Source organism: Urocampus carinirostris, chromosome 13, assembly GCF_059441175.1.
Source record: "Urocampus carinirostris isolate Australia breed hairy pipefish chromosome 13, RoL_Ucar_1.0, whole genome shotgun sequence".
Lineage (NCBI taxonomy): Eukaryota > Metazoa > Chordata > Actinopteri > Syngnathiformes > Syngnathidae > Urocampus > Urocampus carinirostris.
In genome coordinates this window covers 3,565,973-3,587,518 of record NC_142361.1, presented here as the reverse complement: position 1 = coordinate 3,587,518, position 21,546 = coordinate 3,565,973, and the positions used below count along the sequence as shown (strand labels likewise).

At 37.6% G+C, this 21,546-nt stretch overlaps 2 protein-coding genes across 2 annotated transcripts; both read left to right on the top strand.

The window, feature by feature from the left end:
• The first annotated feature begins 1,380 nt into the window (after positions 1 to 1,380).
• On the top strand, positions 1,381 to 5,798 carry LOC148353511 (homeobox protein Hox-D4b-like). The gene is made up of 2 exons (XM_088351137.1): positions 1,381 to 2,005; positions 3,686 to 5,798. The coding sequence occupies exons 1-2, from the start codon at positions 1,543 to 1,545 to the stop codon at positions 3,958 to 3,960; spliced, it is 738 nt and encodes a 245-aa protein (XP_088207263.1). The 5' UTR covers positions 1,381 to 1,542; the 3' UTR covers positions 3,961 to 5,798.
• Positions 5,799 to 8,851: 3,053 nt separating this feature from the next.
• Positions 8,852 to 20,198, top strand: mtx2 (metaxin 2). Its single transcript, XM_088351136.1, has 10 exons — positions 8,852 to 9,030; positions 11,517 to 11,564; positions 12,322 to 12,368; positions 13,856 to 13,928; positions 14,025 to 14,101; positions 14,187 to 14,279; positions 16,130 to 16,168; positions 16,242 to 16,367; positions 18,261 to 18,337; positions 19,784 to 20,198. Exons 1-10 carry the CDS (start codon positions 8,991 to 8,993, stop codon positions 19,941 to 19,943), a joined length of 780 nt encoding a protein of 259 aa, XP_088207262.1. The 5' UTR covers positions 8,852 to 8,990; the 3' UTR covers positions 19,944 to 20,198.
• The last annotated feature ends 1,348 nt before the right edge of the window (positions 20,199 to 21,546 follow it).

Sequence of the window (21,546 nt, the reverse complement as noted above, 5' to 3'; positions counted from 1 at the left end):
CCCCTGCGTCCCTTCAATATGTGCGCGATTATTTTTTTTAGATTTGGGGGCCCCATTTCATACCTACCAACACTACCGCTTTACCAACACCCCACATTAATTACGAGCTGCGATTTTACATTTTTGCCTGAGCACCTCCAAAAAATGGCCTGATTACGCCCATGATGTGAATGAAAGGTTTTTGCAGTTTAAAACAGGGACAGTAGAATAAATTCAAGTTAAAAAAAAAAAAAGACCAGTAATAATATAATATTTACAGGCTCTCCCAAAACAATGTTGATTTAAATTATAAGTAAAATGTGCGCCTTAGCTGGAGTGCTGCTTGTGGGTCATTTTGTGGGCTCACAATTAAATAATGATTCAGCGATGTGAGATTTGGTGATGAAATGATTATTAAGGAATCTCTTACCCTTGATATGTTTTCCTTCACTAAGATTTGATTGCTTGTACTCTTTATCAACTCTGAGAGAGAAAAAAACAACAACACGATAATCTAATTAATTTACACTACTGTTAAACGAATTTGTGAAAATTAATGCAGACAGGAACGGACATAATATCACACAATCACTGAATCAAATGATTGATTCGATGACAAGCAAAATTGCCCACGGCATTGTCGGGCTATTTACAAGATTGGATTCGGCTGTTTGGACTGGTCAGTATTCCGGAGCTGCAGCACTCCATTTGGCGGCCAGAGGGTTTTAGACACTCCAGGAAAACAAACCCAGCAAAAACAGATGTCTAACGTCTGTACATTTTCACTAAAATCAGTTTAGCCTTTACAGAGCCTATAATTCACATACAAACACACATATACACACAAATCATGATTAAAACATAATTTAAATAGATGTAAAGGTCTTTCTGCAGTTCATTAAAAAAATGTTGACCTGAATATTGAAACTTTGCTGTTAGATTTCCAATCTGGTATAGAAATAAATGAACTAAAATGGCCATAAACCTTTACAGAGACACAGGCGCTATCCTTTTAAATTCAGCATTTTTTGCATTGCCTTAAACAGTGAGTCCGTGACTTCAATTAATGTAAAGCAACACTAGATGGTTTGTTTCCTAAAATCTTATCTGGAGTCGGCAAAATAATGGCGATAAGCATTACCGACATATTTAAACCTGGAAATCATTGTGTGATGTTCCTTTTCCTTAGATCTTCTCAGTTTTGTCTCGTCCGATCACATAACATGATGTGGTGTAGGCCATGAGTGTTTGAAAAAAAAAAGATGACATTGCATGTTGTAATCCACAAACATTCTGATTCAACCCTCGTAGCAAATATTTATATGACAATTAAGAAAAACAGCCTTCACCCCCACAACCCAAAACAATTATTTGCTTCTCATTGGCTAGCCCACTCGATCACGTGCTCCACGCAACCGTTCGTCTATTTGACAGCCGCAGGGTGGCTTGATGCTAGAGGGGGAGAAAAAAGGTGCTCTACAGGGTAAGAAAGGGAGATAGAGAGAGAGAGAGGCGAAAAAAGAAAAATTAGTATTCTCCAACCTGCCTCACTATAAATCAATCATGGAGTCGTACGCGGTGAGCTGCAAATACGCCGAGCCGCACTTCCCGTCTTGCGAAGAAGATTACACTCATTTCAATGACCAGGGGGGGTATTACAGCAGCTCACACCAAGAACACAACAATTACAGCTACCAATCTTCTTCTGCAAATGCACCTCCATCTGATTCTGGTTTTGCACCGCAGCCAAACGCATGTGGACATGCGTTGCAGGCGCAGCAGCAGCAGCATCACTTGCGCGAAGATGCAGAACGGCTTCCCCTGCAGACAATTGCACCATTCCCCGGCTACAGCGAGCACGAAAACGACAAGGAGGGCAGTTTTACAGAGATGTGGACGACGTGTGCCTCAAAACCTGTTCAGGTGCAGAGAAGAATGTGTGGCAGCGCGGGAGGGGGCCTGCAGGCCAAAGAAAAGCCTCCCGTTGTGGTGTATCCCTGGATGAAGAAGGTGCATATCGCCCACGGTGAGGAACACAACCTAATTCACTTTTTTAGAGGCTGTAATTTATTTTATCCCCCCCCCTCCATTTCTCCCTTACAATATCCCCCACCCTACATCTAAAGCCACGCACACACTCACACACACGCTTGTTTTAGCGTTTTGTCCATTTGGAAGCACAATCTCTCGCAGTGAGTTATTTATGGCCGCAGCGAGAAGTCAAGCAGAATTACAGCCGCCATAAAGTTTTACGGCTCTGCTGCGGCCTTTGTGTGCATACGTGAAGTTTGTGCGCGCATGTATGTCTGCACGTGCATGTATGTGTGCCCGCGGATGCATGCGTGCGTGCACGTGTGCGTGTGCTTGCAGTCTTGCACGTAGGCGTGCACATACGGTCGCGAAACAAAGAGATGCGCGTTAATAATCAAAGGTGGGCCGTCTGCAACAGCTCGGCTGCAAATGGACACACGGACTAAAAACAAGGGTTGGAAATTACAGTTTACTGCAATTGAATAATGCAGGACATTTTTATTGTATCCTAGATTTATATATATATATATATATATATATATATATATATAATTTCCTTTGTATTGTCATTCTTTGTAACAATGTACACAGAACGAAATGTCGATACACCTGACCCGTTGTAGCGAGTCGATGCAGCCGCAGCCAGAGGGCGCCGCCATTATACCAATTAGGTATGTCTCGGTGTCGAGGCGCGAACCAGCGACCTCCCAGTCTCAAAGCGGGCACACTACCATCTAGGCTACATATATATATATATATATATATATATATATATATATATATATATATATATATATATGTATATATATATATATATATAAATAAATATATATAAACATATATATGTGGACATGCCTTGCAGGCGCAGCAGCAGCAGCATCACTTGCGCGAATATATATATATATATATATATATATATATATATATATATATATATATATATATATATATATATATATATATATATATATATATATATATATATATATATATATATATATATATATATATATATATATATATATATATATATATATAGAAAAAAACAAATAAATGAGAAGCTCAGCCCGTTTGACCCGCCTCCTCATTTGACCAACATTTTGTGGTGACAAAATAAAACAACGTCAAAATCTGACGACGACAAAATACAACGACAAAATACATCAACAAAATAAGAGTACTACAAAGACAAAATATAACGATGACAAAATACTGCAACAAAATATGAACACAAAACACAAGAAGGCAAAATACAATGAAAGTATGTACTACAACGACAAAATACAGCAACGACAAACTGTTACAAATAAACAAAGACCAACTAAGACGACGACTAAATAATAAAATGACTAAATAATTGAAAAAATGCTTAGATAGATCAATAAATTGCATGTATGTCATATTTTTAGCTATTTTGTGATTTATTTACGTGTTCATTCATTTATTTGGCGTTTTTTGTAGGGCAGTTATTTATTTATACTTCTGTTTCTACTTACGGCGAATTGGTCCTCCATATAGCATGTTGTATGTATGCATGCTATATATTATCAACTTATCACTTAATTTGTTTATCACATGATAAAAATGTTTTAGTTCACCCAACAATAACGATCTTGGAACGTGTTTAAAATGCATTAAAAAACGTTATACTGTATGTTCTTTTCCCCTATTGCAGTAAACCCAAACCATCCAGGCCCCGAACCGAAACGTTTACGGACGGCATATACGCGCCAGCAGGTTTTGGAGCTAGAGAAGGAGTTCCACTTCAGCCGCTACTTGACGCGCCGTCGCAGAGTGGAAGTGGCAAATACATTATGTCTGTCCGAGCGCCAGGTCAAAGTTTGGTTCCAGAACCGGCGAATGCGCTGGAAGAAGGACAACAAGCTGCCCAACACCAAAGGACGTAACAAAGCCAAGAAAAGTGCAGAGAAAGCAGAGATCACGCCGTGATTTGCAGGGCTGGAAGTCTGCAAACAACCTATTTCTTTTAAGGGACAGTGTGTATTATTTATCACCCTCTTGTGGTAAAACAACTTCATTCATTAGAAAATAACAATATTAATTTGAAAAATACTCAAAAATACATGCCATGTCATATACACATGCATGTTTAAATACTTGTAGGTAGAAAAAATGTATTTATTTGACATAAGGCTCACCTTTATAGAGGAAACTGACTTGATTTTCTGCCATCTTGGTACCCATTTTCTTATCTTTTTTTTCTTGCTCTTTTACCTCCCTTTTCTATCCTTTTTTCTTTATGTTTTTCTATTTTGATAACTTTTTCCCCTTTTTCCTCCATATTTCACGTGTTGTCTTCTTTACTGTTCCTTGCTTTTAAAAGGCTTGCAAAATGGTGCAATTTGGTCAATTTGAGTCCCCGTATTTTGTATAATTTGGTAGCACTCGTTTTTTATCTAGTGAAATCTAGTGGTCAAATATTACACACTGACCCTTTAAAAAGAAGCAAAAGACAAAGTGACGAGCCAGGCCGCCATTCCTCAACCATCTATGTATTTTTCATTATATATAGCCTAACATCGTCATCATTTTATTTTCAGTTTGCAGATCTCCTGGAAGAATCAATGTTTTTTTGAGGGAGGAGAACAGGGTTATTTGTTAAATGGGGCAGTGTGTAGTAATGAGTGCCTGATAGTGGTCAAAAAAAAACTTTCATTCATTAAAAAAATATATATTCATTTAGATAATACGATAAAATACATGAACTGTTATATTTATATGCATTATTTTCTCGTACGTCGAGAAATGTGCTTTTATTTCAGATAACACAAGACTCATCTGGAGCAGGGTCAGTCACCTGCAATTTTAAAGATAGTATGCGGCTCTTTAGCGCCGCCCCGGTGGCTCACTGGCGCTTTTTCAAAAGTGTTTGATCTTAAGGGAGCTGACATGTTTGACCTTCATGTTGCTACTGCTTTTAACCCAAAAAAGAAAAACTTTTCTTTTTGTTTCATTTTTTTCTCCTTCGTTTTCATTCTCTCAATTTTTTCTAAACCCTTTCATTTTCCTTGTTTCTCTCGTTTTACATTACTTATTTGTTTTTGCTTTTTCTTCCTGTATTGTCTTCTGATTTTCCTTAGTTTTCTTTTCCTTTTCTTTTCTTTCTTTTTTTGCCATAAGAAATAAAAATAGTGCTAACTTTGTGTCTCCAGATATGTAGTCTTACTTGTTTTGGTTGCACTACACAATACAGTAGCATCCAGTGAGTCAATATTACACACTGTCCCTTTAAGTATTACACATGTTAACGTATTATTTTTACAGGGTAAAAAAACAGGGTTGTATAAGAGTGAGATAGAGAAGACACATTTGACCAAAATATGTTTGAAGGACATGAGAAGCTTAAGGATGACCTATCCCGTACTGAATCTCTAATGTGCCAAAAGCAATAGCGTGCAACAGAAAGTACGCACAAACACACAATTACCTACACGCACACATTTATGCACACACAATCACAGCTGAGCTCCAAAACGTATTTTGCATTTTCGTCTCAGGGTTTTCTTACAGGGTCCATTCAGCAACAACATTCAAAGAGTATAGTTTGTTAAATTTCATTTGTAATTCCAGTTTACAATGCTAAGTTGCCTCTGTCAGTACTTACTTTTCTTATGTGCATGTCCCATAGCATATTGTATATCTGGTAGCGTTGAATGTGTCGTTTTGTATGTGAGAACGTGAAAATAAAATTGTGTTTGACTTTTATATGCGGAAAAACATTTTTGTAATTGTTGTTCCTGTTCAGCAAATAAAATATTTACATATAAGGTTTATTTCTTTCTAAGGCTGTCTTGCACATGCACTATTCAAACAATAGGACAGACAGACAAACAAACAGAAAGAAAAAAAGAAAAAAAAGAAAGACAAAAAGAAAGGAAGAATGAATGAGAAAGTATGAAGCATGTTTCGTGGTTTGAAATAAAGAACAAATGAAGGAATGAATAAATTATGTCTTTTGGTCTATGCACAATTAAAGAAAAAACAAATTATGAAAGGCAAAAGGAACAAACGAATGAATGTATAAATAAATAAATACATGAGTGAAAGAAACACAAACGAACGAAACAGATAAACAAAAGAAAGAGAGAGAGAGAGAACGAAAGAAAGAAAAAACGAACGAAAGAAAGAAAGAACGAACGAAAGAAAGAAAGAACCAATTGTGAACAAATACATGAATACATGAATATTCGGATACATGAATAAATACATACACACATACACGAATGAACAAAGCAAGGAACGAATGAATTAATAAATAAGTCAACAAATAAACAGGAAACAAAAACATTCAAAAAGCAATGTTTTAAGATGGATTTTGTCGGGAAAACGTTCCCAAACGACTACATCTCTTGGAAAGAGTCAAGTGGAAAAATGCACAAAATACGTATTTGCAGCTTGTCACGTGCTTTCTGGAGGGCAATTTTGGGTGCGTGACAATTTCAATTGCTTGCAGTAATATAGTTGAAGGGGAAATGAGCTGCTTTAATTGGCGCCTTCCGTTGGAGACAAACGGACAGGAAAAGTACAAGATTGATCAAGAGATCACCCACAACCCAGAGCACACGAAATGAAAAGCATTTGTCACTGATATGGTTTCAAAACCTGTGGAAACGGTAACAAGGCTGAAATGATCCAATTAGTCTTCACCCAGCTATCTGAAGCAGCACTGCCTCTTTTCTTATGGTACGTTGCACGTAATTCGCGCATCTAGCTGTTGTTGGACGTCCTCTTGTGGCCAAATTGTGTAAGTACATCAAAAGGCATTTTGAACTTGGAAAATAAAACAAGGTGGAAACATATGTTGGCCTGGAGAGGGATGGGCGCCACCAGGCTGTACTTGCCCAGGACACACCACAAGAAATGCTGCCCCTACGGCCCCAGTAGTTAAGGGATCCAACCAATCAACCAACCAATCAACCAACCAACCAATCAACCAACCAATCAATCAACCAACCAACCAACCAACCAACCAACCAATCAACCAACCAACCAACCAACCAACCAACCAACCAACAATAAGTCAGGCCCAAGCCTTCAAATTTAGATTTGGGGTCCCTTCTATTACTTGATTATTTGCATTACTACTATTTCTCATTCCACGTTCTACTCCGGGGTGGGAAACTATCAGAAGTCAGGGGCCGTATTGGGTTCCAAAAGTTGGCAAAGGGGCACATCTTGGAGACGGATCCATTTTTTTCATTTATGAATAATACACATGCAGACACAACGTTATTGTGTCGTAGAATACACATGGAGTTATTAATCCCATCAAATTTGTTTTGAAATAATCACAATCAAAGCAAAATCCAGCCTGCGGGGCGCTGGCCTTACACTTATGTTGCAGAGCAACACATTTGTATTATTTTACATAACATGAGTCACCTAGAGGAAAGAAAACTAGGTTGGTCTGGTCATTTTGTTTCTCCATTGTTATCTTCCTCGTGATTCGTAGCACTGGTTTCACTTCACAATACAGCGACACCATGTGGTCAAATATTACACGGTGTCCCTTTAACACAATGTTTTTCAACCAGTATGCTTTGAGACCTTGTCTTGTATGGCCAGAAAATCCCTTGATTTTATCTTTGAAAAATAAAACATGAGATTTGTTGTCTCTTTATATACTATGTATCTGCTCATGAATTTGTGAACGGAAATATATCGAATAAATCGTTTTTGATGAAGCTGTTTAAAATTGCACAGACAAAAAATAATTAAACAAATTAAATAAAGATCATGCACATAATTTGGCTGATAATACAATTATATATTATTATAATAAAGGTATAATCTATTCTATTATATTCTATATTAATTAGCATTTTATTACTTTACTAAGAGAAACTGAAAAAGACATAATGTAGAAAAACATGTTTTGTTCGAAATAGTTTTTTGCTCATTTCAAGTATTATTTTCCTTATTTTCCTAGAAAAACATAGATATTAAAATACAGTTATACTTGCAAAACAAGATAGAAATAAGGTAAAATTTGAAAATCATTCTCTTCTGACCCATCTCCAGTCACCACAGCCCCCTCCTCTATATAACCTACCTCTTATGCCATATTCTGCGTAAATTCCCCCCCCCCCCCCCCTGCACCTTCAAATTCCGACTCCAAACCCACCTCTTCAGACTTGCCTATCATGATTATCTGCCTCACCTTTATCAAAACATTTATTTTTATTTTTCATTTATTACTTGCTTGTTTTATTATTGTGTTATTGTTGATTGATGGGAAGCGCGGCGGATCGGTGGTTAGCGCGTGTGCGGCAGAGTTCTGAGGTCATGAGATCGAACCTTCCTGTGTGGAGTTTGCATGTTCACCCCGTGATGCGTGGGTTTTCTCCGGGCAATCCGTTTTTTCCCACATTCCAAAAACGTGCAAGTCAGGTTAATTGGCTCGTCCAAATTGTCCCTAAGTGTGAATGAGCGAGTGAGTTGTTAACTGGCTGGCAACAAGTTAAGGGCGTCCCCTGCCCACTGCTGGGTGGTAGCTGGAATGGAACCTCTGCGACCCTCATGAGGTTAAGAGTTGCAGATAACGGATGGATGGATGTTGGTTTATATTCTGTATACAGGCCGTAGTTTGCTTGCCGCTGCACTGTGCTCAACACTCCAAAGCTCTGCACCTAAAATTGTCCCTGGTCACAATTGTGTGCCAACATTTGATTTCAATTGTGTTGTATTTGAAATAAAATATTTTCCTGTGAAAATACACAGGGGTCCTGCGAGTTTAATGTACTAGAAACGGAAATGAACGAATTTGACGTTTTCAACTCCCGACCGGAAACAACTTTCTCGTTCCGTGTTTCTTGTCGGACTAAAATTGCTGGTGAACCAGCCGCTAAGAAAATATTTGCCCTCCAAATCCCAACTAACCTCCAATTTACATTCAATTTAAACACTATCACTGTTTAACCAAGATTGTCGTAAAAGGGATTTCGAAATAAAAAATAGATATGTCTCTTGCAGCAGACGCCCTCGTGTCACAAATGGCTGGTATAGTATATAATCTTTGGTGGTTTGTGCATCATGTAACAGATTTTCGCTAGGTAGCTAGCTAATGTTCATTTCTACAAGGCTGCGATAGAGAATTCAAGTATGATCATAAATATCTAGTAGCAGGGGTAGTGACTTTTGGGTTACGACAGGGGCGGGCAACTATTTGAAATCGGGATAGCATTGGGTTAATTCGGCTAGATTCTGGAAACCTATCTCCCTTTTCATTTATGAAAAACTATAAAGTACATGCTGACATCTACATGTTACATGTCGTTTGAAATAGATTAGTCTAATTAATTTGGGATTTTAAACGACTCCAATTAAAGTAAAATAACGTATGAGGTCCCAGTTTAAGCAGTTCATTTAATATTCAGTTATCTAGGATACTGCAGTTGTATTTTTGTAGAATTTCTGCACTCTGATATTTGGTGTTGTTCGGTAGTTACTTTGTAGTATCACTGTAGTTAAATTTTTGAGTATTTTTGTAGTATTATTGTTGTTTTTTTGTTGTAATGTTGCTGTAGTATTCCCATTGTCGTATTTTTTTGTAGTGTTACTGCATTTTTTTTGGAAGTGTTTCCATAGATTTATTTTGTTGTATAACTGCATGATTTTTGTTGTAATATTTCTTTAGTATTTTTTTGTAGTATTGCTGTAGTTTTTTGTAGTATTCCATAGTACATTTTTGTTGTTGTATATCTGTAGTATTATTGTAATATTACTTTAGTTTTTTTTAAGTATTTCTGTAATATTTCCATAGTGTATTCTTTTGTATTATTTCGGTAGTGTTATTTTTGAAGTCTTTCTGTTGTATTTCTGCAGTCCGGTATTTAGTGTAGTACTGGAGTATATTTGTAGTATCGCTGTAGTTTAATTTTGTAGTATTTTTGTAGTATTATTGTAGTTGTTCGTATTAATCAAGCTATAGTCTTTTTGTCGTGTTTCCATTGTTATATTTTTGTAGTATCACTGTATGTTTTTGTAATGTTTCCATAGATTCTTTTGTTGTTAATCTGTACTACTGTATTTTTCATACCTGTCAACCTCCACAGCTCCATGCCGTTACAAACTGTCGTATTTTCCCTTACAAAATACAAAATAATCTTACACCACTTTTTTTCCAAACGTGTTTATTTATGTAGTTTAACATGTTATATTGTACATGTGTTTCGTTACATCATGTATATTGTTAATTAACATTTTGTTTTGATATACTGAGTTGCTTGACATGAATGAGGTTTATTACAAAAAAAGTTCAAAAATTAAGTAGCTTGGACGTTCACTGTAGAAGGAAAAAATACATGTAAATATAATTACCGGTAAGTAGAATAATACATTTTCTTATTCAAATTATTAATTCACTTTCTGCATTAAAGTTAGTAATATACTGATTAAAGGATTAACTACAAACCTGTCTTTTTTCATTTTCTCCTTTTATACTTCCTTATTTTCTTAACTTCTTTATACAACATAATAATTCGTAATATAATGCATCAAAGCAAGTGAGCCGTTTAGAGCCGGCTCTCTTTAATGAGTTGAGCCGAAAAAGCCTGTTCTCTAAAAAGAGACGGACTTCCTTTCACTACACAACAACCACATGAAATCCGATGTTTTTTAAGACCACATGTATTTCAAATTTACTCAATCAAACCCGCCTGTTGTTTTCAGATCAGAATGACTTACGGCGTTTTAATTCAGGTTCGGCCATTGCGACTTGATGATGGGAAATCCCCAGGTGGCAGACGCATGCGCACAGTAGCATCAAACCGCTCGCTTTGTTTGCAACGAAAGAAAGGATACAGAGATAGAGGCTACCGCGGCAAACTCGTTTGACTTGATTTGTTTGCTGTTTCGTGATAGTCGGTGTATACCGGATGGTACCCATCATTGACGAATTTGCGATTTTCCGTACAGATTTTCTTGTACGTCGTACACGTCTTAAAATGCATAATAAACATACTTTGTACGGCAAAAACGTACAGGATGACAGGTATGATTTTTTTAGTAATTTTGTTGTAGTATTTTTGTAGTATTACTGTAGTTTTTTTGTTGTATTCAAGTTCAATTTTTGTAGTATTTCTATATTATATCCTTAGTGTAATTTTTATCCTATTCTGTCGTTGCATTTTTTTGCAGTTATTTCTGTCTCATACTTCTGTAGTAGTATTTTTGTTGTATTTATGTGGTAAAATTTCTATCATAATGTTTTTGAATTAAAGTATTACTGTAATGGTATTTTCTAGTATTTTTGTAGTATATTCAAAGTAATATTTTAAGATTTCTGTAATTTTTTGTAGAAATGTATTCATTCTCATATTCGCATTTTTGTCATATTTCTCCAGTATATTTGTAATATTACTGCAGTTGTATATTTGAAATATTTCTGTATGATGTTTTATTTCCAGAATGAAAGCAAAATAATACATGAGGTTCCTGTTTTTTAGAACTAAATTCTTACTAACACATTCTCATCACTTGTACAGCTGCTGAGCCTTGGCCTGAGAGTGCTACCTTGTACCAACCGCTAAAAGGTAAGTGTCCTCCCCCCTCTCTGTGTTGGCTTACTAAGAAGCCAATTATATAATATATTACAGTTTTTTCACGACCATAGGGCGCACTGTGTTAAAAGACGCGGTCTCCATAGCTGGTTCTATTTTTATATTTAACTACACAGCACGACAGGGCGTGGGTACCCTCTGCTGGGGCTGCTGTTTCACACACAGTGCGCACCACACAATTTAAAGAACATCTGAGACTTTTTCTGTGCGCCTTATGATCGTGAAAATATGGTACTGCAACTAGCATTTCCCGGTAGCATTTAATAGTTAAACGAACTAATAACAATGCATATATTTGCTGCTCTGTTGAAGTGACGAAAGCAGGGCTGAGGTCCTGTAGCGGCAACATTGCCTAGGCGCCAGAATCAATTGAGTGATTAGCCCTGATTCCTGACTGCATAAGTCAAAAATATTGTTTTCTGAAATAGTCATTTAGCGGCTGTGCAACCACATTTTTAAGAATTTTTGCAAGAAACTGCAGGATCCACTCAGGGGTATAATTTTACAAGCTTTTTGGGATAGTTCATTTTAAGCATGGTTTAATGACAGTGGACTTGAAAGTTTTTTTTCCTAATTTTCCTCATGTTAAGGTTTTTTGGGGGTCGGTCCCTTGCCCTCGTGCAAGTTTCAGATCTGAGGATGTTGTAATGTTGGTTTGTGCAGCCTTTTGAGACTTATTGTGATTAAGGGCTAGACAAATAAATGTAACTTCATTTTTTAATTCGTGCAGAGGATCAGATTCTGCTGTCAGATTGCGCCTCATCCCTCGCTGTGCAGGTAAAATACTGTATCTAACGCTTTGCATTAGGGCTGTACGATTTACTGAAATGTACCGTAAATTCCGGACTATAGAGCGCACCTGATTATAAGCCGCACCCACCACATTTTAAGAGGAAAACCGATTTTGTACTTACACAAGCTGCACCTGTATATAAGCCGCATGCGGCCACATTAAAAAATGTAACACAAACACAAAATTAACCCAAACCCGACTAAGTCCCGCGGTTGAAACTAAATGTCCTTCATTAAAGTACACAGTCCAAAAATCACAGCCGGCAAAATGAACGGAAAATTATACCGGTTAAGGTTTGATGCAGACCTGCAGAGTCCGGGTCCCGTTGAAAGTAATCCAAGGAAAAAAGTGTATATTCCCAAAGGTAAGGGTGGGAAAAATATATATCCACTATTGTCCGCCGCGTCCACAAACAGGTCTGTCTGTTCCTCACCTTTACCGGTCCCCACTTCCCGTCACCCCACATTTGTTCCGCCCCTCCTTTTTCATTCGCCCGTGCAAAACATTTCAGAATAAGTGTCTAAAATAAATACAAATAAATGCATTACAAAAATATACAGTTGCAAATACATATTATACATGGGTCACACATATTTACAAAGAAAGACGGTACACCGGGAGAGTTTTCAAAGTTTTAATAATAATAATAATAATAATATAACTTTCATCCCAAACGGTGCCTGTGACAGGGCAGTTAATGGTAGCAACACGCTAGCAACACGCTTGCAACACAGTAAACGGGTTTGGTAAAAAAACATACGGTACTTGTAAAACTCACGGTAAACCGTCCTCATCTTCCTCCTTAGAACTGAAGCCATCAAAGTCGTCTTCCTCAGTGTCGGAAAGAAACCTTGTCATATAGACGTCGTCCCACGCTCCCGCAGCCTCACTCGCGCTGTCACTTGCTGGAACTCTCATCCACTCCTGATTCTGTGCCCTCCTCTCCGTCACACAGCAGACCGGCTTTTCGGAACCCGTTGGTGATGGTGGATTTTTTGATGCTGCCCCACGCTGTCAGGATCCACTGGCAGACTTGCGAAAAAGTTGCCTTTCGCATGCGGCCAGTTTTAGTGAAAGATTTCTCACCGCTAGTCATCCAATTCTCCCATTCAACACGTAGCGCCACTTTAAATGCACGATTCACACTAATATCAAGCGGCTGCAAATACTTCAATGTGCCCCCAGGAATCACAGCTGGAATGGAGTTTGTCCACTTGATGGCTGCTTTCACAGATTCTGTGATATGTGCCCTCATTTGCATGATGAGGGTATGTTTACGCTTATTTAATTTATGCACAAGCCAAGAAGTTGCAGTCTTCCTCGGCGCATATATTCCACCGGTCTAAATCTTACCTTTTGTACTCGAGCAATTAGGTTTTTCCCCAAAATCGTCCAGCCCTATTTTGCATTGAATACTAATGTATTATATTCCCAATGAAGTTTCCAATGAGTCATTCTTTCTCCTGTGTAGACTTACCTGCGGATGTGTGGGTTGCCGATACAAGTTGTCTGCAAAGCCAACGCAGAGTACATGTCGCCCTCTGGTGAGTCCACGTGGAAATTAAATCAATTTTTATATTAATGTTGTTTTAACCAATTGTCCATTATTGTATAAAGGGCTATTATCTTTTCTTCTTTAGGAAAGATTCCCTTTATCCATGTGGGTAACCAAGTTGTGTCGGAGCTGGGTCCAATAGTGCAATTCACCAAAGCCAAGGTGGATGAGGATTACATGAAGATTACTTTTTCATTGTCCTATGCTTTTCATATGTACTTTTAGTAGCGCTTTCTTGTCACTTCAGGGTCATTCTTTGAGTGATGGTTTGGACGACATTCAGAGGGCCGAAATGAAAGCATATATGGAGTTGGTCAACAACATGCTGCTCACTGCTGAGGTAGGGTCCTTCATGCTCTTGGTCTTTTCTAAGCACACGGGTCTGGGACATTTTTGACCCAAAGAGCCATAAAAGCAAACATATTTTGATCCTTTTTTTTCGAGAGAGAGCCACACCATATATTTTAAGACAAAAATCAACAAAACGACCAAACCCGCTCTCCAGACAAAAGCTAATTCTTTAGCACATTTTATTTCACTGTGCAATGGTTCATCATTCAATAAAATCTATGAAATAAAAATAATGGCAGAGCCTGTTTCCCATATCAACATAAATATTCAATGTATCTCCCTCCCGCAGGTACTTAAGAGTGTTGAGGCTCATTTTGACTGTCATCTTTGTCCTAAATGATGGTTTGGAAACAACACCCAAGCAAACTTATTTGTAAAATGCCACAGAATACTGCGCACGAGAATGCCAACTTATTTACCTTGAGTGCAGACGGCCTGGGGCATGTAACAATACATTGAATAATTGCACATGTTCTATTTTTATCTCCGAGCCATTTGTAATCATGAAAGAAGTTATATATGGCTTGCGGGCCATAGGTTCCCGACCCCCCCTGGTTTAGTAGATCGTGTACCTGATATCCTTGTTGAAAAAAGACTTATGAGAGTTGAGTATGGTTTATGCTTTTTAGTGAAGAATCAATTATAATTTATTTAATGTATGAACATAAAGACAAACAACATTTTACATTCAGAATTTATCTGCATACATCAATAAACACAAATATCCTATTAAAGAAAGCATTTTTAACTAGTGGTGGGCGGTAATTGGAATTTTGGTTTTGGTCTGATTTAAATGAATTCAGGGTATTGTTGATCGATACCGATCTGATACATTTTACCTGAAAGTGTCATGATCATTGAATAATGGAACCCGTGCCGACTTAACTTAGTTTATGATTTCGATAAGCATAGCACAAATATTTTAGGCACTAAGATGTTTCATTTTTTAATAATAACTACATTGCACACTTTGTCTCAAAAATATATTGCCAATACAACTGTGACAGGATTGTGTTCCAGAACAGTAACATGCTTACATTTTTGGTTACAGCTTGTTGCTCTCTGCTGGGCAAGCTTTTTTATGTGTTCTCGTCAATTTGAAGCATTGCAACAGCAGCAGACAACTTGACCACACAAATTCCACCAGGCAATATCTTTTCTGTAGTTGAAAAAAAATCCACGCTGCGCTTCCTATTTGCCTCTATCGTTTTTAGCGTCTAGTAGGGGAGGCCGCATAGAGTTGGCCCTCTCTTCGGCCTGGCAGGCAGTATGCAGAACGAGGCCATGTAGGAAGAAGTGCTAAAAGTGAGCCCGTCATTCACAGACTTGGGCATACATGAGGGTGCTGGGTGAGAGAAAAGGGCTGGGCTACCCACATAGAGAAGCAGTGCTTTGAGGAAATTGGTAGAGGAGCGAAGTATCGATGCCAGGTAAAGAGTATCAATCTGATCCAAGTGCTTGCTTAGTATCGATAATATAGACATTTAGATCAAGTCTTAACTCAAAATTCACTATCAAGCAGTCATATGTCAGTTAAACACAAATAAAAACTGACAACTCTTTAATGTTCAAATTCAGCTTTGAGCCTTCTTCTGTAGGTATTGTTTATTTACTGTTTCCTGATGTTTGAAAGACACACCCATTGTTGGCTACCGCAAGACAAAAGGGTTTAAAAAAAGAACACAAAACATAAGCAAACTAAATTTCCATCAATAAGTGTTTAAATGACATAACAGTTATAGTCTCAAATATCTTAATATTTGATGGAACAGTTGTGTGTGTGTGTGTGTGTGTGTGTGTGTGTCTGTCTGTAACTTTTTTATTTATTGTCTTCTGCAGCTGTACATCCAGTGGTCAGACGACAGCACAGCGGCTGAGGTGAGCACTTTTCTCACTCACCCACTCTAAAGTTGCGTATACTTCCTCCCTGACACCTGTCATGGCGGTTTAGATCAGCCGTCCAAGGTACAGTAGCCCTTACTCGTGGCCCCTCAGCACCATCCTGGCCTACCAGAAGCAGTGGGAGGTGCGTCGAAAGATGAAAGCCATCGGCTGGGGAGGTAAAAGCCTAGAGCAGGTTAGTGATCTCTTTATCTAAGGTTTATATCAAGGAATAACCAACTTTTTTGCACCAACATGTTTTCTGCCAGAAACAAGCAAAAGTGCACTAACGGTTTTGGCCGAAAGAATAACTACAACCGAAATAAAGCTATGGGAAGAACTATGTTGATGACCTAGCATCTAATGTGAAGCTGGCCTTCAATTTGAGGCGGCTGTATTAAGGCTGCAACGATTAGTTGATGTAGTCTACAAAAATGGATAATATAAGTAGTGCCAAAATGGATTACATTGTCAACTTTTTTTAAAAGAGTGTGGCATCTTTCGTGATTATAATCTCTGCTGACAGTCGCTCATGTGCAATAATGTCTCTCCCTAGTCTCAAGCAGTAACATACAGAAATGACGGGAGCGTAAACATGAAGTTCGCATACCAAAACATCTAAAGTTTGGGGGAATCTTAGGATGGATAAAGTCAATGAAAAGACGCATTGCAAAATTGAAGCAGACCTTGCGTATCATGGCAGTACCTTGGTGCATCATGGCAGTACCTTGGTGCTGCATGAACTTTTAAAGAGAGATGAACAGAGTCTGACTCTCTTCAGTAAGATTCAAGTTACATTTAAGACAATACCGTGTGGATGAAATGCATTGTACATTTTTTACGGTTCTATTTCGCTATGAAAGCGTTTGAGCTTTGTATTCATGCACGCAGTCTGAAGAATAAACGTCAGTTGTTCAACCGTTAAAAATGACCAACATCAGTTGTTAAAACGTTTGATTTCAAAAAGTTGAGAATCGACTTTGCAATTGACCACTGAATGTACTTCATAAAGTGGACATATTAGTTTTATTTACTGTTCCACTGCTGCTAATAAATGCGGTCTCAGTTTACAGGGATAAGAATGTTTACTTGGTTTTGATTTATTATCTGTTTACATAGGTTTATTTATGTCTCTACTGACCGAGTACCGTGCCTACTTGGTAGGGCATTTTTTTGTTCATTTTAGTACAAATCAGCTGTATGTTCAATAAAAGAAAAAAAACATGATAAAGTCATCTTTGTGCTAAATTTAAGAAATAATGGTTACTCTCTGATTATTCGACTAATCGTTTCAAAAGTCTGTGTCAAGTCTGCTATTAAAACAGTTGTTCGTTGCAGCCGTAGGCTGATTGAGGACACAGTAAAAACGGTAACGATCCAAAGCTTTTACTAACAAGATATTTTCTCTGTTGTTTGTGCGCCCCTCTGAGGCTTCATTATTATTGTTAGCTGGACTAATGTCTGCATGCTAACATTACAGAGATAACTTAATACAGTTGGGTTGTTTTGATTTGTAAACACATGCTTTGTGTGTGACATTCAGTCTGTTTTTGCCCTAAGTCTGGCAAGTGCAAATCTTTGTATGTCCGGAGTTTAAATTACTGTTATTTATTTATTCATTCCTCCCCCGTTTTGTCACTATTCACTCTCCTGTCCATTAAAAGCTAAAAAGTCCCTGAAATATGTAGAGTACTTAAAAAAGAGGAAAGCGAAAATTTCAGTTGGAGCTGATACTAGCTATTTAATATTCATTACAACCTGCCACTTTACTTAAAGTATGGTAGACTCCCTTGTTTTATTTGAATTTGAGAGATCTCAAGAATTTTACTTCTTTCATATCAATTTGTTGTTGCACAGATTTTTTTAAAGCACTTAAATGCCATCTTTGTTGTTTTATGGAATTTTGATAAATATATGTTTTTGCGTGTTTTGCTAATGCATGTTGTTTCTTCATCATTTTATATAGCCATGTTTTTCACATTTTCGGTTTCGGACCCAAATTTTCATCTTGATGCATCCATATATTTTTTCTTTAGGTGTCAATTTATGTGACATGTTTTGAAGGGCCGTCACTCTTTTTGCTTTGCAGGTGTACGACGATGTGAGTCAATGCTGCCAGGCTCTTTCGCAGCGCCTCGGAACTCAGCCTTTCTTCTTTAATAAACAGTAAGTAACATACTGTATACCCTTGTGATGCCATCCTAAGTAGAATAAATAGGATAGGTTGCTGTTTAATCATTTGGCCATTTACACGTACATTTCTCCTTGTGGAATCGAATCTATTAGCCCATTTTCCATTACAGAAATCTGTTGATGGAACACTAGACCTTTTCTAGACCTTGTGTGGTGTGTTGCATGCAAGTGCCCAATTTTATCCTTGCAAAATAACAATTTATTTTCCTTTTATATACTCTAATCTTTTGCTGTGTTGCAGTTTACTTTCTGCGGTTTCACTTGCTTCGCTGATTTTCATCATGCATTGTGTTCTGCACTCTGATCACAGTCAATTACTCCTGCGGTTTAGCATTTCATTTCCTCACTTTCATATTTAGACCACTAGGCAGAAATGTTTTGCTTTAATTAAACACCGAGAATCCCCTGGTCCGCACGATCTCCCTAGCTGCGTCGACTTACGGTGCATGTCTTTAAGTGGCAGCCTCGCGCTGCGGGACGGGAGCGCACCATGGTGATATCTTTGAAAATGCTTGTGTTTTCAAGGTCAAGAATAGGCTTGAATTTTTGGAGAAGTGTTTGAAAATGCTTGAAATTGTTGACATTACCACATTTCTCGGCAGTCTGACTAAATGAAAAAGAAATTGGGGGTAAAACGTCAGTGAAAATGACGCCAACATGCTTTGGTGGCTTATCATTATGACGTTGTCATGTGAAGCGTCACTGCCCCAAGAGTTAGATCAATTTAGCATCCAAAATAATGAAGCATTATGCTCCAAATTATTTGGTAGTAACTAATTTCATCTGTTTTGCTGATGACCACTGAAAAAAAGATTAAATATGAATTAAAATATGCACAGATCTACAAAAAAATTGTAAAATACAAACATTTTTTTAGCTTTTTACACACGGAATGAATATAAAATCAGTTCTATAAATAAATTATACGATGCAAAACATAACTATTTACAATTCTATTTTAAACAAATCAGACACAGATCCTCTGAAAAACATGCAAAATCATATATTTGAATAAGTAAATCAAAAAGCAAAAGATCAGAAGTCTCTTACATTAACAGATTAAATGCATTCTTCTTTGGAGCAATTAATATGATAAAATTAATCCAAATTAAGCTATTTTTTCTGCTATGTATTCATACAGTAATTTCCATCTTTGTCTTCTGGATTGACACAAAAAGATCGTAGACCATAGATAGGAACATCTCAAGATGGCACAAAAAATATGCTAGCAGCAAGATAGCGCCTTTATTTGAGTCATCAAAGTCAACAAAAAAAAACAACTTGAATTTGGCCGTGAAAAAGGTGTTCGAACTCTGATAATTTCCATGAAGCTAAAATACAAATACAAATGCAGTGCAAAGTTATTGTAGTTTCTAAAAAAAAACAAAAAAAAAAACCTGAAAATGTGTACACCCTCAGGCCAACGGAGCTAGACGCACTGGTGTTTGGTCACCTGTTCACCATCTTGACCACCCGACTCACCAGCACTGAACTGTCTGAGCGTGTCCGCGGCTACGGAAATCTGCTCTCCTTCTGCAGGCGCATCGAGCAGACGTACTTTGAGGACAGGAGCTCTTGAGGGGGACCTGGCTGGGCCTCCCCCATTCACGAGAACATCACACATCTGTTTGGACAAAATGAAAGAAGTGGTTAGGGTCCCTTCAGTGCTGCTAATGTTTTTTCTCTCCGGATATCGGTTAAAAACAAAGTCTGTAGGTTTTGAAAGGATTCCAAAAGATGTATTTATTATGATGATGATAGTAATTTCCAAATATTCCACAGTACTCTGCTGCATAAGACAAAATCATTGAATGGAATAAAATGATAAAGAGTATTTGTTTTGTCTGTGAATGTAAGGTGCCCTTATGAATTAAAATTGATTGCATAAATTATGAACAATGCCTTTTCCCCAATATTGTTTATTTGGGCACTAACAGAGTCATAGGTCATAAAAGGGTTACAAAAATACATTATGATTTGAAGGTATAGTGTGTATTTAGTGCAAACTGATGTTAAAAAAAATCCTTAAACACTTAAACAAGTACAAATACATGAAGTTTCATATAAAAGTGTTTTTTAAGATACTCAGGTAAAGAAATTAACATTATACATGAAGCGCCTCATCTCAAGGGAGCTGGCATGATTGTACGCCATCTTGTTGCAACAGGTACGCGAAAAAAAAAAAAAACAGAGAAAAATTCGGAAACAGAAAGTGGAGAGAGAAATGTAGGAGAGCCAAAGAGAAAGAGGGTGAGGGAAAGAGAAAAAAATAGAAAGAGTGAGAAAGAAAAGTGACAAAAAAAGAAGAGAAATTGTGAGGAGAAAAGAAAAGAAAATGTAGATAGAATTACAGCTCCAGTTTCTTCGCAAGTGGTGCCTAGATTTGGCGACTAGTTTACAGGCTGGGGGCGTTGTTGCTGTCATGGACTTTCCGGACAAATTTTCAACATGTTACCTAGTGTTTATTATGTTTGTGTATTGTAATGCTAAATGTAATTCACCCTGGTCATCATGAAAGGGGGATTACCACTTGTGAGGTCCTTTCTCAAGGACTCATGATCTGACTCACATACAGCACCTTCATCATCTGGGCACCGTTGTTTTTTGATGCAAAGCGTCATCCCACTCTACATGCCCGACCCACCTTGTGTGTGGCAGCTGGATCGAGGGCTCTATGTGACGAGAGTGATGCAGGTAAACTCAGAGCTAAAGGGACATTAGTAATGCATGATCTGCTTAGGATAGGTAGCTGAAATAACTAACGCAACATGAAGGGACATAGTAGGGTCAAAAAATATGTTTTTAAAGTTTTTTCTGTAACGCTTTACAGAAAAGAAAATTATTGTATTCCCGAAATGCGTCACTTTGCAAGCACTTTTGGTTTTGTTGTAGCATTTTTTGTTTTTCCCTTTGTATGTTTTTCCACCTCAGGAAAGGAAGGAGTTTATATATGACCACCATCTTTTACAGCCTGGGCGTAACCAGCCTTTTTTGGGGGGGTGGTCAAGCACCCACGCAAATGATAGGATTGGCTCGAATATGATAAAAAATGCCCGATAAAAGCAAACATTTGAACAGCGCAGTGTCAGATATTCTCCACTGCCTTGAAATGGTTCAGTCCATTTGATTACTAGCACCGAATTGTAGTATTTCTCCAGCAGTATTTTGTAGAATTTTCTATA